Source organism: Schistocerca americana, chromosome 8 (genome assembly GCF_021461395.2).
Source record: "Schistocerca americana isolate TAMUIC-IGC-003095 chromosome 8, iqSchAmer2.1, whole genome shotgun sequence".
Taxonomy (NCBI): domain Eukaryota; kingdom Metazoa; phylum Arthropoda; class Insecta; order Orthoptera; family Acrididae; genus Schistocerca; species Schistocerca americana.
In genome coordinates, this window is record NC_060126.1 from 202,113,434 (window position 1) to 202,140,492 (window position 27,059).

A 27,059-nucleotide genomic window follows, 5' to 3' on the forward strand; every position below is an offset into this window, starting at 1 on the left:
CGACAAGTTGTGCAGTTCACGAAATGCTCGTGCCGAGCCTCCAGGAATTGACAATCTGCCCCCGGTCAAACTCAGATAGCTCGAGTGCTTTTCCCATTCTACATACGGACAGCACGCTCACTGATACTACATACACCGTGCATGTGTCTGACTAGCAGTGATTTTTCGCTAGGAGACGCTGCTATCGTCTGGATGGATTTATTTCGATAGTAGGTCGGTAGTCATAATGTCTTGGCGGATCACTGTGTGTAGAGACAGCTTATAAAGACGCTGAAAATCAAAGATATTTAATTGTTTACATTACGTGTCGGATATGAACTGTAAGATACAACATTAACAATGACATGTTTCCTGCGATAGCAAATAAATAACGCAATGTACAGCAAAAAGTAATCAGTGTTTCTTTAAAAATACGTTTGTTTTGCTGATGTTCTGTAAAGCAGCAATACTCGTAGTCACGTAGAATGAGTAAGAAATACTGTAGATATACTTTAGGAAAGTTAGACATGCAGTTAATTTCACATTCTGATACTGAACAATAAATTTCATTACCAATACGAATTGTTGTAACACCACTAAATCCATTAAGAATCTGGTAGGAGACAGGTAGGGTAAGGTTTTAAAAATGAATAGTTCGTACAAATAATTTGAAACATAATTTAATTATAATTATCATTTATATCTTTGGTTACACAGTAGAGGAAGTCAATTAACATGACTGCTGATTAAATAAACATATCTGTAACTCCGATGCAGTAACTTCTTGCAACTGATGAAGCTGGTCACATCATCTTAAATTTGATTGTGTAATTGAGATTGTTATCTACAGACAGACCATTTACACATAATTTCATAATTATAATTACTAATCAATTGTACTCATTCATATTTTGAATATGTATTCTGAATCTACTCCGGTTCTTTGTTTTATTTCTGTCGGCCAATTATAAAATAGGTTTCATGATTTATTACTGTCTTCAAAAGACACCTGAGATCACAGTAATATGGCAATCATTAACTTGGCAAAAGTAGGGCATCATCATATTAAGGCTACATGCTAAAACGACACCAGTGATATGAGTGGCCAGCAGACAACATACTGGTACAGAAGATCTAGGATTGCGTAGTGTCAATCTACTACTTTGTAAATCTCACTTCACCTGTAATGCAGAATTTCAGAAAATGTACAGGAGTTAAAAATAGATTCACAGCCTGAACACTGTAGGTGTGCCCATGACATGACGAATTACACATCGAAGGTATTATTCTTCTTCTTTCAGTTTGATTGAATGAACCTGGCGAAGAAACTTTGATAAATGAAAACTTTGACTGTCCATTTATGTGGCAACCACAGTAATCATTTTACTCTGGTGTGGTTTATGTGTAAAACCCATGTTTACTAAAGTACGAATTTTGATCAGAGAATAGTGAGAAGTGACAGACATAACTGTCACATCTTTTCTGAACTTTATTACTTTTCCAAGATATAAAATTAAAAGGAAAACGCAAAACGCAGGAAGAGAAAAAGAGAATGCGGCTAAATGAGAAATGTTCTGAAGTATTTAACAATACAAAAAAGTGATTTGTGCGCAGTGCCCGAAGTAAAAGTTATTGCCAAAGGAAAAGCAGAGACCCTGAAACTGCGGTAAAGAAACTGACAGAGAACTAGCACACATCCATTGTGGATTTGTTAGCAATCACTGTTTGTCAATGAACTGCCACGTTCATAATGCCCATGAATACATCATTTTATAAATCATGGCTACAATCATATTTTATTCTAGTGCACGCTCCAATTGCAAAGAGGGAGTTATTTAATGTTTATCCTGTCGGTTGAGTAGTTGTTCACACTTAACGGTGAACATAGATACTTTAAAATATTCTCTTGATTTAAATTTGTCGCACCTGTATTGTCATCAGATTGCCACATAAGTGAACTCCCTCAATTCTGAAAATATTTGAATAAATACAAGAAGACTTCACAGCTACCAGTAAGTGTGAAAACTCTACCACACACACACACACACACACACACACACACAAACACACACACACACGCTTACACCCACAGATAATTTACACAGACAAACCTCATAAATAGATTAATAATATTGACTAATATATGCTTCTGGTTCAAATATGGAGCTGCATCATTTCGCTGGAGTTACATCTATATCCATGAAGGTGTAATCTCATTGCCAGTCGTCTATAATCATTTGCGCCCCTTTCTCAGCAACCATGACAGTAGGTGCGTTGAGGTTGCCCGAGGGAACATGTGGGATTACAGAGGCATCCACGACGCGCAAACCATTTATTCCCACTACCCTGAGTCGGGGATCAACGACAGTGTTGGGATCATAAGGGTCACCCATTATGCATGTCCCCACTTGATGGTTCTCGGGGCCTGTGTAACGCCTCACAGCACAAGCCCAAAAGTCCTCTGATCCTTCCCCGTATTTTTCACATCCCTGCCACAGCTCAGGCGTAAGACTGGCACCCAGTTCTCTCATGGCTGGTGTTCCGACAAATTCCACCACAAATCTGTAAGGAAATGAAGTTCCATTAAGTTTATATCATCATGAAATCGGAACAGCACACAAGACAACATAAATTAACAGTAAAAGATGACCACTTTGTTGTGGAGGCCACAACACATTGATTGCTAACTGTTTGGTGTGCTAAATTATGACCAAATTGAATTCAGAGAAAAAATAAATCGACAATAAAAATATGGTAGGCTGAGACTCGTTACTAAAACATAGAGGATGAAATGGCACAAAGGGAGGAACCTATGAGTGAAAAAAAGGGAAGAAAATAAATGGTGTAACAAAAGATGTAGTCATACTTTCAGGAAACATTTCTTTCATGTAGAGGAAGAAAATTTATTAAATTGACATTGTATTGTATTGTATGTTAACCGGGAACCTAGAAACGACGGAGAGGCTCCGTCCCCGCCGCAGCCGCAGTGATCCACATCCCCACGACCCCCCCTGCGGGTCCGGGGTAAGAATAGGTCCGAGGTATTCCTGCCTGTCGTAAGAAACGACTAAAAGGAGTTTCAACCGTTTCGGCCTTCCATGTGATGGTCCCCCTTGGGGTTTGACCTCCATTTTTCAAAATTCTACAGAAGTACGAGCCTTTTGGGGAAGGACGCCTTACGTGGTGTACCACTGGTCCTCAATGCACTAAGACCTTGGCACTCAGCATTGTACCGGCGTTGTAACCATACCCACTATTCCTCAAATTGGGCCTGAACGCCTGATGGGTTGTACAAGTTACGCCCATAGTGCGTCCCCATCTGCACCTATGATCATGATGGACTTTCCATGGCACCAGAAATCCAGCACGGTAGCCAGCCCGTTGTGGTGGGGTCGTCATGTACCCTCTAGGTTGTAGCCCCCTGACAACACAGGGATCGTACTGCCGATACCTGAGCTGCACCCTCCCCACGTCGGCCAAGGAGTAGATGCCCGTCTCCTTGGGGCATCAGGACTCCCGGCAACGGTCATCCTGCCAGGTGGCCCTTGCTGAGGCTGGGTGGCGCCCATGGGGAGAGCCCCTGGTCGGAGTGAGTGGTATCGGGGCAGACGTTTCGCAGATGAAACGTCAACACGTATCAGGTCGCTCTGCGGCCGAGTCTTCCAAAAGGAAAGGTACTGTCTCTGGTTCTGGTTCTCCTGCCCTTTCTCCCTTGGCCACTCCCTGGGAGGAGGAACAGGCCCGCCGGCTTGGCGCGAAGTACTTCCCCCGCTATTTGGTCTGTTCTCGAACCGATGGGGGGACGTTCGCCACCTCCAAGCCCATGTTCTTTGTTCAGCACATTGAGGACACCTTCGGGGAAATCGAGGCTCTCAGTAAGATGCGTTCGGGGTCCATTCTTATAAAGACCACATCCGCCACACAGTCGGCGGCACTCCAGGCGTGTGACCGCCTAGGGGACATCCCAGTGTCCATTGTCCCGCATCTGGCACTAAATAGGACGCAGGGGGTTATTTTTCATCAGGACCTCCTGCTGCAATCTGATGAGGAGCTCAGGGCCAACCTGGAGCGCCGAGGCGTGCATTTCGTCCGGCGAGTCCAGCGCGGCCCCAAAGACTGTCGCATCGACACCGGGGCCTTTACCCTCGCCTTCGAGGGGGACGTTCTCCCGGAGGAGGTAAAGGTGATGTGCTACCGGTGCGACGTGCGACCTTACGTCCCGCCTCCTATGCGCTGTTTTCGGTGTTTGCACTTTGGGCACATGTCGTCACGGTGTGAGGCTGAGCCCCTTTGTGGCGATTGTGGACGTCCTCTCCGTGAGGGACATACATGCACCCCACCACCTCGGTGTGTTAATTGTCCTGGCATCCACTCGCCTAGATCCTCAGACTGCCCCGCATATCAGAAGGAGAAGAAGATACAAGAACTCAAAACTTTGGATCTCTCTTATTCTGAGGCCAGGAAGAAGTATGACCGCCTCCATCCCGTGCCGTTGACCACTTCGTTTGCCTCAGTTGTGTCCACTCCTTCCGCAGTATCCTCACCCCTATCCTGTCCCCCCTCTGCCTCCTCCCCCCATCCGGGGTCTCTGCCTCCGCCTCCCAAATCCCTCCCTTCCAAATCCTCCTCCCCCGTGGCCCCCGCCCCCTCTGCCTCAGGGGCCACTCTTCCTCCTCCTCCTCCCCCCTGCCGCCTGAGAAGCGATCCTCTTCTCAGGCGTCCATCGGGGAAACATTCCGGACCCCAGCTTCCGAGGTCTGGCGTGCCAAAACGGACCCCGCGCGTGAGGATCTTCTTTGGGTCCAGCCCACCATCCCTGTGCCTCCTCGGACTTCCAAGAAGGCGTCCAAGAAGAAGTCTCTATCCCCCTCTCCACCCCGGCGCGTTTCGTCTGACGTTCCATCCGTGAGTCGCTGCTCCCGGCCGTCCTCAGTTTCGCCGGGACACTCTGCTGCCAGGCGCTCAGCTGGCCTCTCGTCGGCAAATGATGCTGCCCCTCCTACACAACCAGGGACAGCGGCTGCAGCTGGCGACGACTCGATGGAACAGGATCCGCATCCCGCCGGTTGTAGCGTTGTTCCCTCGAAACCTGGCCCTCCGCGGCCGTCGAGGTGACCAGCTCTTCCCCAATCTCGTTCCCCCTCTTTTTTGACTAGTGATGGCCTTGTTACATTGGAACATAAGAGGTATTCGATCTAATCGGGAGGAATTACAACTGCTCCTCCGCCTGCACTGTCTGCTCGTCCTTGGTCTCCAGGAAACCAAGTTGCGCCCGACTGACCGTATTACCTTTACCCACTATACCTCGGAGCGGTATGACCTTACCCCTGTGGACGGTATCCCAGCTCATGGTGGGGTCATGTTGCTCGTTCAGGACGATGTCTATTACCATCCCATCCCATTGACCACCCCACTCCAAGCAATAGCCGTCTGTATTACTCTTTCTGCCTTTACTTTTTCAGTTTGCACCATCTACACTCCATCGTCATCCCCAGTTAGTCGGGCTGACATGATGCACCTTATTGTTCAGCTTCCTCCACCATTTTTATTGTTTGGCGACTTCAATGCCCATCATCCCCTTTGGGGCTCTCCTGCATCCTGTCAGAGAGGCTCCCTCTTGGCGGATGTCTTCAACCATCTCAATCTTGTCTGCCTCAATACTGGCGCCCCAACTTTCCTCTCGAACTCTACTCATACCTACTCCCACTTGGACCTCTCGATCTGTTCTACCACTCTTGCCCGTCGGTTCGAGTGGTATGTCCTTTCTGACACCTATTCGAGCGACCACTTCCCCTGTGTCGTTCGTCTCCTGCACCACACCCCATCCCCACGTCCTTCGAGCTGGAGCATACCGAAAGCTGACTGGGGACTTTACTCCTCCCTGGCGACCTTTCCGGACCACGATTTTCTCAGTTGTGACAGTCAGGTCGAATACCTCACGGCTGTTATCATCAATGCTGCCGAACGTTCCATTCCTCGTACTACCTCTTCTTCACGTTGCGTTTCCGTCCCCTGGTGGAACGAGGATTGTAGAGACGCTATCCGTGCTCGACGACGTGCTTTACGCACCTTTCACCGCCATCCTACGTTGGCGAATTGTATTGGATACAAACGACTCCGAGCGGAATGCCGTAGAGTCATCAAAGACAGCAAAAAAGCTTGTTGGGCCTCTTTCACCAGCTCCTTTAACAGTTTTACTCCCTCTTCTGTCGTATGGGGTGGCCTGCGCCGGCTGTCGGGCATTAAGGCCCACTCCTCGGTACCTGGCCTGACCTCAGGTAATGAGGTCCTCGTTGATCCTGTGGCTGTCTCCAACGCCTTCGGCCGGTTTTTCGCGGCGGTTTCAAGCTCCGCCCATTACCACCCTGCCTTCCTTCCCAGGAAAGAGGCAGAAGTGGCTCGGCGACCTTCCTTCCACTCGCTGAATCTGGAAACTTATAATGCCCCCTTTACTATGCGGGAGTTCGAACGTGCGCTTGCACTGTCCCAGTCCTGTGCTCCGGGGTCAGATGCTGGCACATCTTTCTCTGGCGGGCAAAAGCTTCCTTCTTCGTACCTACAATCGCGTCTGGACCTCCATTCTTTCGCTGATAATGGTTCTCCTGTCAGCTTTCTGTGGGTTCCCGGACATGTAGGAGTGCCTGGGAATGAGGCTGCAGATGCTGCAGCCAAGGCTGTAGTCCTCCTGCCTCGGCCAGCCTCCCATTGTGTCCCGTCATCTGACGTTCGTGGGGTTGTTTGTAAGAGGCTTGTGTCGTTGTGGTGGGATGCTTGGTCATCCCTCCAAGGAAACAAGCTCCGGGCAGTAAAACCGCTCCCAACTGCTTGGACAACCTCCTCCCGACCATATCGGCGAGAATAGGTCCTTCTGACCAGGTTGCGGATTGGGCATTGTCGGTTTAGCCACCGCTACCTGCTCTCCGGTGACCCAGCCCCGCAGTGCCCTTGTGGTCAGGCATTAACAGTGCGCCATGTTTTATTGTCATGTCCCTGCTTTAGTCAATCTCGTGTTGTCCTGTCCCTGCCATCTACTTTACCGGATATTTTAGCTGATGACGCTCGAGCAGCTGCTCGTGTTCTGCGTTTTATAACTTTGACTGGCTTGTCCAAAGACATCTAACTTTTTTACTTATTTTATGTGCATCTTTGTCAAGCCTTTCTGGTGTCCCCCCTCCCCTTGAGTTTTACTGGATTCCATGCGCTCTAACAACTGTGACTGAGCGCTAATGACCTCAGTAGTTGAGCGCCCTTAAACCCCACCAAAAAAAAAAAAAAAAAAAAAAAGAAACCCACGACGACTACCGCAGTCCACCGCCGCTTCACAGTGAACCCAGGGTTATTGTGCGGTTTGGCCCCCAGCGGACACCCCCAGGGAACGTCTCACACCAGACGAGTGTAGCCCCTATGTTTGCATGGTAGAGTAATGGTGGTGTACGTGTACGTGGAGAACTTGTTTGTGCAGCAATCGCCGACATAGTGTAACGGAGGTGGAAGAAGGGGAACCAGTCCACATTCGCCGAGGCAGATGGAAAACCGCCTAAAAACCATCCAGAGACTGGCCGGTTCATCGGACCTCAACACAAATCCGCCGGCAGGATTCGTGCCGGGGACCAGGTGCTCCTTCCCGCCTGGAGAGCCGTGCGTTAGACCGCATGGCCAACCGGGTGGGCTAAATGGACATTACAGAATGTAATTTTCACTCTGCAGCGGAGTGTGCGCTGATATGAAACTACCTGGCAAATTAAAACTGTGTGCTGGACTGATACTCGAACTCGGGACCTTTGCCTTCCACGGGCGCTCTACCAATTGAGCTACCCAAGCACGACTCACAACCCCTCCTCACAACTTGGAAGGTAGGAGACGAGGTACTGGAAGAGTTGAAGCTGTGAGGACGGGTTGTGAGTCGTGCTTGGGTAACTCAGTTGGTAGAGCATTTGCCCGCGAAAGGCAGGGGTCCCGAGTTCGAGTGTAGGTCCGGCACACACAGTTTTAATTTGCCAGGAAGTTTCAAATGGACATTGGTCCGGAAACGCTTTATTTCCATCTTAGAGCGAAGCCTCATGCGTGAACAGCATTTTTCCACTCAGTTGAGGGTAATAGCTGTCAATTGTTGAACGAGCCATTCGCACAATTGTACTGTGCAGGAATATCAGCTGCTGTAAGTGCTTGCGTACGCTGCACGTACTATGGATACAACAGGCTCTCAGATAGTCATGTGGTCAACATTACTTGTTGCAGCTAACTGGCTTACGCTGACACTAGGCCTAACTTCACGATAAAGTTCCTCCTCTAGATGAGGTGTCCTCGTCCTTCTAGGCCTTCCCAGTCGCGAATAGCAGTGGCTTAAAAGTCCCATGCTGTCTAAGACGACGGTTAATTTCTCCAAACGTCCCCCTCTCGGGGCATCGTCGTTCTGGAGATCTCTCCCATTGGCCACGGTCACTACCATCTGCTAATCCGCATAGAAGATACGCATCTGCAAACTTCGGATTTAAATACATTTCCACTGCACTGTACCGGACGACCACTAAAGAGCGGAATATACGTCGTTGTTGCTACACTCATGCTCATAAATTAAGGATAATACTGATACATGGTGAAACATTGCTCTGGTGGGCGGTTTGCGGGTTTAAATCACCTCGAGGTATGACCATGCGGTGCATCTGACCTGCGGTCATCCCACGGTGGCGCTGGCAGCAGTCCACATACAAAAAGTTGTGTTGGTGCATGTCAGAGTACGGTGCAGCGAGACGTTTTCAGACGTGCTAATGGTGACTGTGTGTTGAAAATTGCTCATATATTTATGACATTATGAGGGGTAGTATACTAGGCCGACTGGAGGCTGGTCAAACACAGCAAGTCATAGCACGGGCCCTCTGTGTGCCACAATGTGTGATCTCAAGATTATGGCTACGATTCCAGCAGACAGGAAACGTGCCCAGGCGCTACAGTACGGGACGTCCACCTTGTACAACACCACCAGAAGACCGATATCTCACCATCAGTGCCCGCAGACGGCCACGGAGTACTGCAGGTAACCTTGCTCGGGACCTTACCGCAGTCACTGGAACAGTTGTCTCCAGACACACAGTCTACACATACTGAACAGACGTGGTTTATTCGTCAGCAGACCTGCAAGGTACATTCCACTGACCCCTGGTCACAGGAGAGCCCGTAAAGCCTGGTGACAAGAACACAGTAATGGTCATTGAAACAGTGTTCACAGACGAGTCCAGGTATGGTCTGAACAGTGATTCCCGCCGGGTTTTCATCCTGCGTGAACCAGGAGCCAATTGCCCCTTAATGTCCTTGAAAGGGACCTGTATGGAGGTCGTGGTTTGATGGTGTGGGCTGGGATCATGTTTGGTGCACGTTCACCCCTGCATGTCATTGACAGAGGAACTGTGTCAGGTGTATCGGGACGTCATTTTGCACCAGTATGACCGACTTTTTAGGGGTGCAGGTAGTCCCACCTTCCTCCTGATGGATGATACCGCACGGCCCCACCGACCTGCCATCGTGGAGGAGTACACTGAACAGAAGATATCAGGCGAGTGGAGTGGCCTGCCTGTTCTCCAGACCTAAACCCTATTGAGCACGTCTAGGATGCTTTCGGTCGACGTATCGCTGCACGTCTTCAAACCCCTACGACACTTCAGGAGCTCCGACAGGTGTTGGTGCAAGAATGTGAGGCTATACCCCAGCAGCTGCTCGACCACCTGATCCAGAGTATGCCAACCCGCTGTGCGGCCTGTGTACGTGTGCATGGTGATCATACCCCATATTGATGTCGGGTACATGTATAGGAAACAGTTGCGTTTTGTAACACATGTGTTTCGGGACGGTTTTCTCAACTTATCACTAGTACCGTGGACTTACAGGTCAGTGACGTGTGTGTTTCCTATGTGCCTATGCTATTAGCGCCAGTTTTGTGTAGTGCCACGTTGTTGGCACCACATTCTGCAATAATCCTTAATTTATGAGGACGAGTGTAGAAGAGCAACGCATGTCAACGCAAGTAATGAAGTGAGTCTGATGTCAAAATTCCCTTCGTTCAATTGGAACACTAAACCCGACTTGTGAACCTAAGAATTACAACTTAGTATAGAGTCTAAGTAAATGTAACCAAGACATGGCACATGCGTCATATACGTACTTGATGCCCTCAACCAGGACCTTGACATCGAAGACATCTCTCAAGTACTGGGCGTATATGCGTGGTGGCTGGAGCGGGTCCTTGCTTCGTAGCTCTATGTAGCCACGACTCTGCGGCCGTAGCAGAGTGGGCGTGATGTCTATGTAGGCTGGAGGCGAGGAGCTGGTCATCGCCGAGGAGCCGTTGGCCTGCTCGCCCGCGAAGAACACCTGCACGTCTGGTATATCCGCAGGCGCCAGCGGCGCGTACTTGGTTCGGATGAAGCCAGTCAGCTGCAAGCATCCACTCAGTTATACACACAATACGCTCACAACAGTACTGACTTTAGAAAATTAAATTTTCATGTACCAAAATGTACACAGTCTGCTCACAGACGCCTCATTCTTCATGTTATTTGTATTAGAAGAGCTACAGCTTCCTTGTCAGTGTACTTATTGAGGGAAAGCAACAAACCTGTGACATTCCTGTAGAGGTTATTGGTCCCAGTCTCTTCTTGACGTACTCGTGAAGCGTCCCGTTGTTCAGCAGTGCTTGCTGCTTCCAGTTGGCTAGCTTGACCCTCATCTTGTATGAAACATGATTCTGGAGACGTCTACCCACACCAGGCAAGTGATGGGTCACAGATATTCCTGTATAACAATTGAAGTATTTCGTAACTAGAACTGCCAAGTAATTTTGCAAGCCAAATAAATGTTAAAAACTCATGCGTTTGCAAAATCACCGAGCTCTTGCTAAAAGGAGCTCTGTTTAAGAATACAGCTAATCATAAACGAAAAGCAGATAGTAATATTTGTTTTCCACTGTTCATATCCAATTGCAAACCCGGAGTTAGGTCACACCAGTGGCACCAAAAGACATGAATTTATACAAAATTTCCTTACTGTTTGTTTATTAACACCATCTTTACAACAAAAGTTTTCACTTGGTTGAGCATGTTGGTGCAAATGAGGTGTTATCTCCTACTGCCACTGAAGTTAATTCGCTTTAATGAACTACCTTGCCCAAACTGTTGCAGCATGTATTACTATTAGTATTGTGTAGTCTTTCTTCAGTTGAATTTATTACGAGCAAAACTCCATTCGTTGGACTTCAGAGCTGAGTTTGCCCTGCAACCTCAATTTGATTGGTTGTCTCAAGCCAGCCGTGTAAAGACATGCTATTGCCTCTACACATAACAAAGTTGGATTTTCTATCACCTAGGGCCACTTTAATTGAGACAGAATAAACTATAGGCAGTAAAGTTACGAAGAAGAAATTATGAATAGTGCTGTATCACACTGATAATTATGAGAATTATTCTATATTGGCAACGGCCTTGCTGCAGTGGCTACACCAGTTCCCGTGAGATCACCGAAGCGCTGTCGGGCGTGGTCGGCATTTGGATGGGTGACCATCCGGGCCACCATGCACTGTTGCCATTTTTCGGGGTGCACTCAGCCTCGTGATGCCAATTGAGGAGCTACTCAACCGAATACTAGCGGCTTCGGTCAAGAATACCATCATAACGACCGGGAGAGCGGTGTGCTGACCCCACGGCCCCCCAACCGCATCCTCCACTGAGGATGACACGGCGGTCGGATGGTCCCGGTAGGCCACTCGTGTCCTGAAGGCGGAGAGCTTTATTCTATATTACTTTTTATATTTAGCTCAGAAAAAAAACAGTCCAGTGCTGCTCCTATGAACTGCTTAACTCCTGTTTTATCTACTGATCCAAATTAAGCATTTATGTAACTTCACACAAATAATATAAATTCATAACGCTGTCAGCGGTAAGTGTAGTGGTAAAGCCTAGGTCTCTATGACATTACAGTTATGCGAAATTTACATTACTGTATCCAAATATTCTAGTAAATTATGGGAGTGGCTAATAGTGCATAACTTTGATTGACTTTTCAGTTCCTGCAGTTTTAAACACTCTAGGTCAAAAGGCGACACACCAAAGGAATTATCCAAACGAGATGGAGATTGTTAGATGTGATGCACGAAAATGTTTAAAATTTCAGAAAATATAGATGATTCATTTGGGAGAAAGAGCTACACAAACTGGGCAAGTCGATAAAGGTTGGTTCATCTCTGGACCATATTCAAGCTGTTATTCAGCTTGGCATTGGTTGAGATGTCCTCCTGAAGGATTTCGTGCCATATTGTCCCACTGGCGCGTTAGATCGTTAAAACCCCCAGCAGGTTAGACGGCCCTGCCCATAACGCTCCAAACATCTCGTGGGAGAGATCCGGTGACCTTGCGGGCAAGTGGGAGTTGACAATCACGGAGGCAAGCAGTAGAAACTCACCATGAGCGGGCAGATATTGTCTTACTGAAATGTCTATGACGGCTTACTAAGAATGGCAACAAAATGGGGCGTAAAATATCGTCGATGTATCGTTGTGCTGTAAGGTTTCCTATGATGACAACCAAAAGGGACCAGCTGTGAAATGAAATGGCAATGCAGACCACCACTCATGGTTGTTGGGCTGCATGGCGAGCGACAGTCTGCTTGGTATCCCATCGCTGTCTGGGGTGACTCCAGATATGTCTTCCGCCTGTAATCTCATTGACTGGACTGGTAATGTCTTCAGAGGCGAGTCCCTCTTTGAATTGAGCCCCGATGAACAGTGAAGACGTGACTGAAGACGCCACAGACAGTGGTGGGATGCAAGCCTGACTGTCGCATAAGGCCTGACAACCAGGGGTATTGGTCCAGAGTGCCATTTCATTTCATGGCTTAACTCCTTTGGCTGTTATCCACAGCACCCTTACAGCACAGCAGTACGTCGACAATATTCTAGATCCAGTTTTGAGAACTCCATGGCAAACCATCCTGGGCTTACATTTCAGCAAGATAATGTCCACCTGCTGGCAGCGAGAGTTTCTACTGTTCGTCTGTGCTTGCCAAACCCTACCTTGGCCAGCAAGGTCGCCAAATCTCTCCCCAGATTGAGACATTTAGAGCATTATTGGCAGAGCTCTCCAACCTAGTCGGGATTTTGGCCGTCTGATGCGCCAGTAACACAGAATTTTGCATGATATCCCTCAAGGACGACATCCAACAACTCTACAATCAATGTGTAGCCGAATGACTGCTTGCATAACGGCCAGAGGTGGACCAACATGTTATTGTGAAGCTCTTTTTCTTGAATAATTCAACTTTTCTGGAACTGTTATCATTTGTTTGTCTGTGAATGTACATCACATCTACCTATTTCCGTCCCATCCTGTTTGCCTTAGAGTGTATCTCCTGCCTGAAACTGGCCTACAAAAATCACCTAAATTACAGCGCTCCTGGGAAGATTGGCACATGACGAAGCCCAGGTGGTTTCTGTAGGCTTCCACGTGAATGTTTCTGAGAGCATAATGGAGCCGCCGCCAGCTTGTCTCCATCCCACAGTACAGGTATCAAGGAGCTGTTCTCCTGGAAGATGACAGATTCGCGCCCTCCCATCGGCATGGTGAAGGACGTAGACAATGCAACGCTCTGCCATCGCGCCAAAGTCCAGTGGCGATGGTCACACGTCCGTTTCATTCGTAGTTGCCGATGTCGTGGTGATAACATTGGCACATGCATGGGTCGTCGGCTGCGGAGGATCGTCTTTAGGACTGTTCGGTGCACTACGTGTTCGGACACACTCGTACTGCGTCGAGCATTAACGTCTGATGGGGGGGGGGGGGGGGTGACCGCTCAGCCCCGTGACGTCTCTGGACATGGTTTCTCCTTGATTTCGCCACGCGTTGAAGACATTCAGCATAGCACAGTCGTGCAGTTTCCGAAATGCTCGTACCGACCCTATGAGCCATCACAATCTGCCTTCGATCAAACTAAGATAGATGCTGCTCCTTCCCCTTCCACGGGCAGCATGCTCAGTGATACTACATGCACCGTGCGTGTGTGGAGGGGTTTATATCGATAGGTCGGTGGTCATAATGTTCAGGCTGATAAATGTAGATCTCTGTGTAAGACAAGATGCTGCACAGAAATATCTGCTGGAAACACAATTTCTTAAGAGTGCACCAACACCCAATACTGTGTTGACCTCATAGGACTTCTCAGGTACACTGTATATGACTTCCGAATATTATAAGGAGTTGTCAAATGAGAACGAGACATACGGATGAAAGTAAGTAACCTGTTAATTTTTCGGCCGCCATAACAGTACATTCATCCTAAAGTGAAAAAAGACGGGCAACGCCTTCATGGAAAAATGTGGAAATCGGTACTGTATGGGCATGAGTGAGAGCTTACAGCGAAACTTCTGCAACGTACGTGAAACGACCTTAGCAACATGTGGCAGGCATTATTCTGCAACAGAATGATGCCGCACGTTAATATCCCTGGACGTTTGGATTTGATGGTGCTCTTCAATTTTTGTGCAGTGTTCCAGAATGTCAATGAACAACGGGCCCTTGCAGTCAGTGCGGGGAAAGTGGTGCACGTCGGGGCGCAACGTTTTCCATGACGCCATTGACCGTCTTGTCTCACAGTGGGATAAATGTATTAACACTTGTGGCGATTAATTTCGAAACAATAAAAAGTAAACTTACTTTTTTCCATCTGTTTCGTTTTTATTTGACTAACCGTGATAAATTATATTTTCTAACAGCAGCTACCACTTAAAAATCTTAAAAATCCAGTTATGTCTACAGGGGGGGGGGGGGGGTTCACAATTATTTTAAAAATATAGTAAACTCTAACCAGATTTCCTGTCCTCTCATGCAGTGTTACAGTATTGTGCTTGTGTTGTTGATGGTGACGATGATGATGAGAGAGGAGGACGAGATTGATAAAAGGTGAATGTAACCTATTTTAGAATTAAAGCTTAATAGATGTCCCCAGTGGACAGACTGTCATCAAGATTCATATTCCTTCACAGGTGTTTGAGACTTAAAAATTTAGCCAGGTCGTTTAGTGATAAGAAAAGGGATAATACCGCTTCTTCTTTTCCTGTCGGTCAAATAGTGGGGAAGCTAATTTATTTTGTTACCAGCTTCCGAAACTGTGAATCTAACACTACCGCTCGAGTGTACTGTGACGAATTCGATGAGGTTTGTAGGAACACTGGGCGTCACGCACAACCAGTGGAAAGGCTGACCGATTCCAGGGAGAAGTTACTCGTAGGCCAGCAGTTGAACTTCAGAGTACCGCCAGTGTTAGCTGTGTTACGGCACCGTGTTTTGTACACGTACCGACTTTCTGAAGATGCTCCTTGGGCCCGATGCCGGACAGGAGGAGGATCTGCGGCGATGCAACAGTTCCGGCGCTGAGGATGACCTCCTTGGCGGCGGTGAGTTGTCGCGTCTTGCCCTTCCGCACGTACTCGACGCCTGTGGCCCTCTTCGACTGCGCGTCCACCAGCACGCGTGTTACCTGCGACACACAGACACTTCTCTCACAGGCTGCTCACTTTCGTCCTTTTGTTTCAGTATTATCGACGTCCCATTACAGCGAGAGCACGAGGGATAGAACAGTCACTATATTTTAATTAGAATGATAATTGGAGAAATAGAGAAAGAGCATCAGAGATACCATGTAATGAATTAGGTCTACTTGAAGAAATGCAGCAACCAGCCACATTTAGTGCAGGTTCATTTACGCCACGATGCGTTTTTGAGCTTCGTGGATCTACAGATAATATAGAAATATTGCATTGTATTGTATGTTAACCGGGGGCATAGAAACGACAGAGAGGCTCCGTCCCCACCGCAGCCGCAGTGGTCCACAACCCCACGACGACTACTGCAGTCCACTTCACCCCTCCGCCGCCCCACACCGAACCACTCTTTCAGGGTTATTGTGCGGTTCGGGCACCGGTGGATCCTTCCAGGGAACGTCTCACACCAGACGAGTGGAACCCCTATGTTTGTGTGGTAGAGTAATGATGGTGTACGCGTACGTGGAGAACTTGTTTGCGCAGCAATCGCCGACATAATGTAGCTGAGGCGGAATAAGGGGAATCAGCCCGCATTCGCCGAGGCAGATGGAAAACCGCCTAAAAACCATCCACAGACTGGCCGGCTCATCCGACCTCGACACAAGTCCACCGGGCGGATTCGTGCCGGGGACCAGGCGCTCCTTCCCACTCCGGAAAGCCGTGCGTTGGACAGCGGCTAACCGGGCGGGCTAGAAATATTTATGCCATTGTTTGTCTAGCGTTTTTGAAGACTGCATTTTGAACGCTGCTGTGGCCCTAGCTCGTTTAGCTGAGACGTTTCTTGATTTGTCTGTGCATGTTTAATAAATAATTAGGTGCAGTTACTGTAGTAAGCTGTGGCTCATTTTTCCGCCTTTGATGCATCAGTGAACTTAAAATTGTTTGTGGATTCGATATAAATCTATTGCACCAGGCCTGCTCAGTCTGCAGCCGTGGCTGAGTGATCAGTGTAGACAGCTGACTTACTGAGGACCAGGGTTAGATTGCCGTTACTGCGAAGGATTTTTCTTTGGTTTGTTGGTGGGTTTGGGAGGGATGGGGAAGGAAATCATCTGTGCCCTTTCAACGAAACCATCTCGGCGTCTGCCTGAAGGGAATTAGAGAAATCATGGCAAACCTAAATCAGGATGGCCGGACGTGGGCTTGAACCGTCGCCCTCCCGAATGCGAGTGTAGTGTGCTAATCACTGCACCATCTCTCTCTGTAATTTTTCTTTGTTGTAATGTTTATTTTTCAACCTTGTGGTGCTAATTGTGAGGAGCAGCCCCCCTTCACTCCCCCCCCCCCTCCTCCGTGACTGATAACTAGTTACTCGCCAAGGTCTGATAAGTTGGCAAAAGAACCGGGAGACACGTGTGCTGACCACGTGGCCCTTGGGCCTTCAGGGCCTGGACGAGTAGCTCGTATCATCCATGCTCAAGCATGTACACGTGAATATTTGTGGAAACACTTGACTCAGTGAAGAAGAATGAACCACACAATTTTTACATTGGATTGACTGAACTCGCGTGACGAAAGAAATTTTGAACTTTACAAAGTTTCTAATTCTCATTTAAGTGTAGCTATGCAATAAAAACAGTGTGTTACTAAAAGAATTTAACAATTTTGAAAATTCATATTGTTTTATTTATGTGATTTACTGACTTAATTTTCGTGTCATTTCTTTTAGGAAAGTACACAATGTTTTTTTATCTTATAAACAGCCTGAATGTGACATCCTGTCTGAAGTTGATTTCTCGCCAAACTCGTTGTAGCATGTCAGGGAGAATATATTCAACTGTTCCTTAGATAAGCATCTCTCAACCTTTCAGCATTCGCGATCTAATTTGCATCGCAACCCCCTCACCTCTTAACCATACGATAACGCTTCATAGGTTTAAGGTAATGGCGTATTGAAGATTTATCACTACCTGAATGCTTGTTATGCTTTGTTATAATTAAACGTCAGTTAATGACTCATTGGCAGCAAGAGCCATCAGGAGATCGTAAGATGAAAGACACAGCTGTTAAATGTTGTACGGCGTGCAGTTGTGGTTAGAAGCGTGGAGTTAGGGAGTCGAAGGAAGTAGGTTTGCGTCCTATGTTTTAATATTTTTTGTTGGTTTTCGCACTTATAACAGATTCTGGGAGTCTCTCACTGACGTAATAGAAGTATAAGGAGCAATCAAAAAGTTTTCTTTCCAAGTACGTATACTCAAGAATCGATATGCCAGTCAGCAAAATCGCAGTGACCACTGAGTCAGTTATCCCACCGACGCAACACATTGAAGATACCCATTCGGTAAAACGCCGTGTCCTGCTGCGTGAAGAAGTCTGTAACACAGCTACACATTCTCGTTTAACAAGAATCGTGGTCCTCCAAGGTCTATCTTAAGGGACCGAAGCCGTGATAATCGCATGGGAAGAAACCAGGACTGTGGGGCGGGTGCTCGAGTGACTCCCACTTGACATGCCGTAGCTTGTAGCTTCTGGGTTACGACATTTGCGATTTGGGGTCGTGTGTTATCATCAAGCAGCAGCATCCCTCGGTGCACCGTTCCGCAACAGTGCTTTTCGTGAGACATTCTGCCCCACACACATATTCCACTCTGTTATGGATGTCTACTGCAACCAAGAAAAGAATAAACAGCGTATTGGTGCTGTTTCGATGTGTTTGGTAATAACGTCGCCATAGATCACGTTCCCGCATTTGCCACACGCACGCTGTAAACACAGGAATACCATGCTAATCCCTTCCGTACACGTCGGTGGTTATCTACCCACATTGGAGTCAGTGTGTGTTGTACACAGGGTGTTTCTGTAAAATCGTACAACAATGCAACAGGACATAGAGAAGACTCCACTGAACGATTTCAGCTATAGAACTTGGGGTCAGAGAAGTCAGGAGATATGGAAGTAAATTTGTCTACTGTTTTGTCTAACATTACTGTTTTCCACCTTATTTACAATCTACGTGCGTTCAAGTTTACACGTACTGTGCTGTTTATTTACGTATACACTCTTTATTTTCTGCAAGGAGCCGGCCGTGGTGGCCGAGCGGTTGTAGGCGCTTCAGTCCGGAACTGCGCGAATGCTACGGTCGCAGGTTCGAATCCTGCCTCGGGCATGGATGTATGTAATGTCCTTAGGTTAGTTAGGTTTAAGTAGTTCTAAGTTCTAGGGGACTGATGACCTCAGCTGTTAAGTACCATAGTGCTCAGAGCCATTTGAACCATTTTTTTCTGCAAGGAAACAAGGAGGACGAGCCTGATTTCTATGGAATTTACCAGGCAGTCTGAACGGCCACCTGTACTTGAGGTTGTTGCAAAGAGTTCTACCTGAGTTGTTTCAGAACCTACCCTTGGTTGCTCATGAGAGGATGTGGATACAACATGACGGTGGATCGCCTCACTTCAGTGTGGATGTGCGCAGCCATCTCAGTGGTGTATTTCCTGGTCACTGAAGTGGAAGGGGAGGTCCTATTCCATGGTCTGCGAGGTCACCTGACCAGGATCCCCTTGATTATTTCCGATGGTGATACCTAAAGTCGATTGTGTATAAGACCCCAATGAAGACGGAGATGGAATTAGTTGCTAGAATTGTAGAATTGAATGTGATTCGAAACATATCTGGGATATTTGTCAAGATGCGTCAGAATCTTGTTCGCCGATATCATGCTTGCATTGAGGTTGATGGCCGTCAGTTTCAGCACATTTTATAAGAAACAGCACAAGTGGTACGTTCATTGTGTCAATGACGGTATTTGCAGTTAACTGTAACTAATGTAAATAAAAAAGTAAACAGTAATGTGATTTTATTCCTATTATCTCCTTGCGCTGGCTTCTCCGACCTCAGGTTTCCTATCTCAAATTGTTCAGTGGAGCATCCTTTATGTCCTGCTAAATTTTTGCACGCTCTTACGGAAACACCCTGTATACGCTACAGCAACACCATCAAACGAGGTGGCGCAGTGGTTAACACACTGGACTCGCATTCGGGAGGACTGCGGTTCAATTCCGCGTCCGGTCATCCTGATTTAGGTTTTCCGTGATTTCCCTAAATCGCTTCATGCAAATGCCGGGATGGTTCCTTTGAAAGGGCACGGCCGACTTCCTTCCCCACCCTTCCCTAATCCGATGAGACCATTGACCTCGCAGTTTGGTCTCCTCCCCCCAAATCAACCAACCAACCATCAAACGAAAATTTTTTGGTCGTTCCTTATGTATTCTGCAATATTTGATGTTATTTAAATATAAGAATGGTCTCTCTCTCAGGAATAGGTTTGTTCAATTCTCTGAGTTCAGTCTGATTAAATAACGAAAGATGTAACTGCTATACGTGAAACGAGCAGCGATGACACCTGTATTCTTGCTTGTCACAAATATTTACAAATTTTTTTTCGACTAAGTCGCGATTTCCAAAGGTGTGGTCAGGCAGGAATCTAAGATCACAGCTCAGATTGCTGCGAGTGAAACGATTAGCGATAACAGTTATATTCCAGATGGTCACAAATATTTATCGACTTTTTCGCAAGTACGTCACGATTTCTGAGGGTGCACCCACACACTGGAGGAGCTGGTGTCGCTGACAGCTTATTAGGTCGACTGCTATCGACTGCCACGGTCGTATCGAGTAGTGTGTCATACAGACGTCACTTTACATTTAGCTTCTAATGCGACAGTTCCTCCATCGGGACCAGTGAAGGCAACCATGTTTCTTGCAACTGCCGCTAGCGCTTGTGGTGGAGTGATTCAATACTAGTGTACCATGTGAGTCAAAACTTGACCTATTTCCCTGCAAAATTGCACCAAGGCTAGGACTGTAAATTGTACAAATAAGATTGTGTACGGGGCAATTAAAAAGTTTCCGTTTGGGGGCGTTGCTGCAGCGTATATGTAACGTAGCGCGATTCCAGTGTGGGTATATAAGCACCGACATGTAGGCAAGGAATTAGTGTAATATTGGTGTCGTTCTGAAGAGTGTGTAGTACATGCAGAAACGTGAACATACTGCTATTCTTTTCTTGGCGCTGAAGGAGAATGAAGAATGTGTATGGGACAGCATCTCTGTCGAAAAGCACCGTTCCGGAATGGCGCACCAAGTTCCGTGCTAGCCGAGATTCGACACAAGATGCTTGTCGATTTGGGAGGCTAGCCAACTCAAGTGTGAGAATTTCAAGCACACTCCCTATACTACCGGTCTCTCCCTGTGCAATTGTCACGGTATCGTCCCTTAAAAAAGACCACGAAGTGTCCATGGTTCCTGTTGGACAAGGACGTGCAGCAGGCAGTTATCGACTTCTTCACACAGCAGGATACGGTGTTTTACCAAACGGGTATCTTCAAACTGGTGCTACGGTGGGATGATTGCCTCAATAAAGCAGCATAATGATTCTGCACAGCACAGCCTTCGAACAGAAACTTTTTGATCGCCACTTTTATGAAATTTCAAAGTTGTAAACTCCTTTTAAGAGCAGCCTGCAGTTATAGTCGGTTTGCACTGTTCTGTAGCAGCAGAAATATGTAAGCGGGTGGATGTGCAGAACTGCAGTCCAGGCCGTTGTTGTTGCCGAGGTGCACGTACGCTGGCCTGCGACTGACCTGCGCCCTGGTGATGATGTTGAGGTTGGGGCGTCGCGCGGAGCCGCCGCAGAACTGCCGCAGCAGGCTGGACCTGGCTCCCCGCACGGTGGTGGCCTGCGCGGGAGTGAACCCCAGCTGCCCGGAGGCGCCGTTGGGGTCGTGTCCGACGCGCTGGCCCAGCTGCGAAGCGGCTTGCAGCATGCGGCCCACCAGCTGCGGCAGCCACTTGAAGCGCTCCACCGTCATCGGACCGTCCGTGCCGTGCAGCGACGGCTGCGGGGAACCAACACACACAGTCAAACTTAATAAAGGAACGCCATCACCAGCAAGATCTTTGAGAAGGTAATACACCACTGGCCATAAAAATTGCTACACCAAGAAGAAATGCACATGGACAAATATATTATACTAGAACTGACATCTGATTACATTTTCACGCAATTTGGGTGCATAGATCCTGAGAAATCAGTACCCAGAGCAACCACCTCTGGCCGTAATATCGGCCTTGATACGCCTGGGCATTGAGTCAAACACAGCTTGGATGGCGTGTACAGCTACAGCTGTCCATGCAGCTTCAACACGATACCACAGTTCATCAAGAGTCGTGACTGACGTATTGTGACTAGCCGGTTGCTCGGCCACCATTAACCAGACGTTCTCAATTGGTGAGAGATCTGGAGAGTGTCCTGGCCACGGCAGCAGTCGAACATTTTCTGTACCCAGTAAGGCTCGTACAGGACCTGCAACATGCTGTCGTGCATTATCCTGCTGAAATGTATGGTTTCGCAGAGAACGAATGAAGGGTCGTAACACATCTGAAATGTAACGTCCACTATTCAAAGTGCCGCCAATGCGAACAAGAGGTGACCGAGACGTGTAACCAATGGCGCTCCATACCATCACGCCGGGTAATACGCCAGTATGGCGATGACGAATACACGCTTCCAATGTGCGTTCACCGCGATGAGGCCAAACGCGGATGCGACCATCATGATGCTGTAAACATAACCTGGATTCGTCCGAGAAAATGAGGTTTTGCCATTCGTGCACCCAGGTTCGTCGTTGAGTACACCATCGCAGGCGCTCCTGTCTGTGATGCAGCGTCAAGGGTATCCGCAGCCATGGATAGTCCATGCTGCTGCAAACGTCGTCGAACTGTTCGTGCAGATGGTTGTTGTCTTGCAAACGTCCCTATCTGTTGACTCAGGAATCGAGACGTGGCTGCACGATCTGTTACAGCCATGCGGATAAGATACCTGTCATCTCGACTGCTCGTGATACGAGGCCGTTGGCATTCAGCACGGCGTTCCACATTACCGTCCTGAACCCACTGATTCCATATGCTGCTAACAGTCATTGGGTCTCGACCAATGTGAGCAGGAATGTCGCGATGCGATGAAACGCAATCGCGATAGGCTACAATCCGACCTTCATCAAAGTCGGAAACGTGATGGCACGCATTTCTCCTCCTTACACGAGGTATCACAACATCGTTTCACCAGGCAACGCAGGTCACTGCTGTTTGTGTATGAGAAATCGGTTGGAAACTTTCCTCATATCAGCACGTTGTAGGTGTCGCCACCGGCGCCAACTTTGTGTGAATGCTCTGAAAATCTAATCATTTTCATATCACAGCATATTCCTCCTGTCGGTTAAATTTCGCGTCTGTAGCATGTCATCAACGTGGTGTAGCAATTTTAATGGCCAGTAGTGTATGTACACACATCAATGTGTTTGTTGTTTTTTCTCTGCTTTCAACAGTCTTCCCACAAACACATCAAAAACTTTGTGACCTGATGTTTTGTAAATGGCTGTACCTGAAACCCGAAGTTAACGACACATGGCGGTATAGACTAACCGTTTTGCATCGACATTTCTACACTTCATCTCACCTGCTGCCCAGGGGAAAAGGAACATCGATGGTTCACTCTTACCACATACACTTTGTTTTTTTTTCCCTTTATTGTAATTTTCATCACCTGATACAGGCGGGCTGTCAGCAGCATAGTACGCTGCTCTTCAGCCTTAAGCGGAACAATAACAAGACATATGGGTGACACAGACACTGCAGTAAAAACGGCGGGCAAAAAAAGGAGATTTAAAAAACAATAAACAGGAAGCCGTTCACGCTCCCCCCAGGGGCTCAGCATTCATTTGCTGAGTACGGGCTTGGCGACCCCGGGGTCCTGAGCTGGGGACTGGTCAGCGCCGCCAGTCTCCTGTCACCGTAAACCCCGGACATGCTTCAGCGACCACCGCATGGCGCAGCGGTGGAATGTTGTATGCTGCGGGGAATGGTAATCTTGGCTTGACCGCCTGGATTGCGAGGAAGGTAAACCTCTATAAAAACCCCTCAATCTTATGGTGTGCTGCGCGCCTATAAGATGCATGGCTGTTGGGGTGGAACAGTCGCAAGCGGGCAACCTCTGGGGCACCTGCCGCACCCCAGTTGTATAAGGCTTACTCAGGCACGCGGGGCTCTGTCTGAGCGGACCTTTAGTTCCCTAGCTGCTCGTGGGACCACAATGGACCCTTCGACCTCTACGTTTCCCCCTACCAGTGGATTGGGTGGGCCACTGATAGGAAAACACACCCAATCGAAAAAGCGATTTCGTGCTGGGAGTCCTCCAGCGCCTGTTGTTACTAGAGATTTATCAGACTGTCGTAACAGAGCACATGCTGATAATCAGAATGTGTTTTTGATTGTCAAACGGAAGGAAGGTAGCTTTGAGAGAGTTTCTCCCTTTTACATCCACAAGGGTCTTGAGGGAATTGCAGGAACACTGAAATCTGTGAAGCGTCTGCGCAATGGGACTCTGTTAGTTGAAACTTCTAGTTCCCGTCAAGTCACTTCTCTTAGGAAAGCAACCTGTCTCGGAGAGTACGCTATCGAGACCGAGCTCCACTCCACTTTGAACTATAGTAAGGGTGTTGTGACATGTAGGGACTTGGTGGATATCCCTAAGGACGAGTTGAAATCTGAGTGGGCTGACGAAGGTATTGTCGACGTGCAGCATATTATGAAACGAGTCGATGGGGACCTAGTCAAATCCGACTCGTTTATTCTCACGTTCAATCGCCCGAGACTCCCAGAGCATGTTAAAGCGGGCTTCTTACGTTTGCCAGTACGGCCATATTTCCCCAACCCAATGCGCTGTTTTAAATGTCAGCGCTTTGGGCATACTACGCTGGGGTGCAATGGGATAGCCACTTGTGGTAAATGTGGTCAGCCTGCCCATGAAGGAGCCGATTGTTCATCGCCTGTGAAGTGCGTGAATTGCTCTGGGAGTCACCCTGTCTGGAGCCGGGTCTGCCCCATCTATCTCGAGGAACGGAAGATACAGGAGATCAAAACATCTAAGCGCATCCCCTATGGTGAGGCCAAGAAGCTCTTTAAGGCCATGCAGCCTCCTGTGTTTACAACATCTTTCGCTTCCACTCTGCAGAAACCGGTACAGTTGGCCACTGTTGCTACACAAACGGAGGTTGCTAGTGTCAGCACTAATACCTGCATTTGCCAGTGCACTTGTGCTGCTGCGGTTGTTTTGCAACCTGCAGCTCTCCCCACAACATCGGACAAGGCCGTGGTTGCTGACATTGGGGTACTTCCTGCACCTCCCCATATGGCACCTTCTGCCCAGGCGAGTAAAGCTCCAACTGTTGACAAGGTTCTGCATTCTAAGCCCCCCAAGACGAAGACGCCAAAGGTGAAGGTTTTGCCACCTGAGGAGACTAGTCACGGTCAGTCCGATGATGATGCCATCGTACTATCTGACATCTCCCTTGGGTCGCCATCGGAGCTGATGGACATTGATGTCGACCGGGGGCGATCTTCTGGCCCCAGGAATAAATCTCCGGCCAGTACGGGCTCTCCTCCAAAGCACAGAGGCAGGGTGAGAGTTCAGCCACCCTGATCACTGGCTCCCATATTACAGTGGAACCTGAATGGGTTCAGGACGCATGTGGCCGAATTACAACTCCTTGTACGAGAGCGCCCCTTGTGCTTATGTCTCCAAGAGACACATTTCCGGGCCACTGATGCTCCTTCTTTACGGGGCTATACCGTGTATCGAAAAGATGATCTGATGGGGGAAAGGGCAAAGGGTGGTGTTGCGGTTTTTGTCCATGACATGCACCACTCATCTGAGCTCCCTCTCGTTACGGACTTGCAAGCAGTTGCAGTTGACCTTCTTGTGGGGCAGAGGCTCACAATCTGTTCCGTTTACTTACCGCCTCAGGACGCCATAGACTCTGAGGCTCTCACAGACCTTATTACCCAACTCCCCCGCCCATTTCTCCTTCTGGGGGACTTCAATGCTCATAATGTCTTATGGGGCTCTACGACTACTTGCCCCAGGGGTCGCATTCTGGAAAGCCTCATGGTATCCGAAGAACTGTGCATCCTCAACTCTGGTGCTCCCACTCATTTCTGTACTGCTTCTGGGTCGTCGTCAGCTATTGACCTTTCCTTTTGCTCTCCAGCACTCGCGGATTCTGCTCTGTGGGAGGTTGCCGCTGACCTCCATTCTAGTGACCACTTCCCCCTTTGGATTCGCCTCCTGGATGAGACTGTAGCATTACCAGTGCCACCCAGGTGGAACCTCTGCAGAGCTGACTGGACAATTTTCAGCGATTTAGCTGTTTTGGAACACCGTGCCAGCGTCCACGAATGGGTCGACCATGTTACAGCCGTGATCTCCCATGCTGCTGAATTGTCGATCCCACGGTCCTCAAGTCATCCCAAGAGGCGCCCTGTCCCTTGGTGGACCACTGAGTGCCGCTCAGCCATCCGAGCCCGCCGTGCAGCTCTGCGCCGCTTCAAGTGCCGTCCCTCAGCTGACAATCTTGCGGCCTTTCGGGTGGCAAGGGCCAAGGCGCGGCGAGTGATTAAAGAGAGCAAACGACGGTCATGGCAATCGTTCTTGAACTCCATCTCCCGCTCTACTAGTTCTACAAAAGTGTGGGAAGCCATCAGGAGGATCTCCGGGAAACGCAGCCAACTACCTGTCACGGCATTGCTGCATCAGGGTAGTCTACTCACGGCGCCGAGAGACATTGCCCAGACACTGGCCACGTATTTTGCCGAATCTACTGCCACTATGAACTGTGATCCAGATTTCTGCCGCTACATCACTGCTATCGAGAGGGATCACTTGGACTTCCGGTCTCCAAATTCTGAACCCTACAACTGCCCCTTCACAATGTGGGAACTGGATTCGGCGCTGTCTGTGGCTCATGATACTGCGCCAGGTGCTGATCAAATCCTGTACAGCATGCTGCAGCACTTGTTGCTGCCATCCAAGGAAGTACTCCTGAATTGTTTTAATATGATATGGTCATCCGGCACGTTCCCTGACACGTGGAGGGAGGCGATTTTGGTTCCCCTCCTCAAACCGGGAAAGGACCGAATGCATCCCAGTAGTTATCGGAGTATTGCTTTGACGAGCTGTGTCGGGAAGACATAGGAACGCATGGTCAACCGTCGCCTGGTTTGGCTGCTCGAGACCAGGCAGCTCCTTAGCCACTCTCAGTGTGGCTTTCGGAGATGTCGTTCAACTATAGACAACTTGACCCTGCTTGAGGCGGTCATCCAGCAGGCCTTCTTACGTAACCAGCATTGTCTAGGTGTATTCTTTGACATTAATAAGGCGTATGACACTACTTGGCGCCGCCTTATCCTCAATCAACTCCATCAGTGGGGCTTTCGTGGCCATCTCCCCATCTTCATTCGGTCCTTTCTTTCCCGCCGCGTCTTTCGATATCGGGTTGGTAATGTGCTATCTGATTTGTACGTGCAGGAGAATGGTGTTCCTCAGGGAAGCGTTTTAAGTGTCACCCTCTTTGCCGTCGCCATTAACAGTATCACGTCCACAATCCGGAGTCCTGCCCAGTGCTCCTTGTTTGTGGACGATTTTGCTGTTTTCTGTTCTTCCTCCAGT

At 48.4% G+C, this 27,059-nt stretch overlaps 1 protein-coding gene across 3 annotated transcripts in view; it reads right to left on the reverse strand.

Moving 5' to 3' along the window:
* Positions 1-643: 643 nt before the first annotated feature.
* Positions 644-27,059, reverse strand: part of LOC124544799 (glucose dehydrogenase [FAD, quinone]-like) — a 208,875-nt gene continuing 182,459 nt past the window's right edge. For all 3 annotated transcript variants that reach the window (XM_047123482.1, XM_047123480.1, XM_047123481.1), the window contains exons 5-9: positions 21,139-21,393; positions 15,315-15,495; positions 10,589-10,764; positions 10,136-10,407; positions 644-2,541 (exon numbers count right to left, since the gene is read on the reverse strand). In XM_047123482.1, the coding sequence (XP_046979438.1) occupies positions 2,193-2,541; positions 10,136-10,407; positions 10,589-10,764; positions 15,315-15,495; positions 21,139-21,393 (1,233 nt within the window). In that variant the 3' untranslated portion in view covers positions 644-2,192. The remainder of the gene's footprint in view (positions 2,542-10,135; positions 10,408-10,588; positions 10,765-15,314; positions 15,496-21,138; positions 21,394-27,059) is intronic.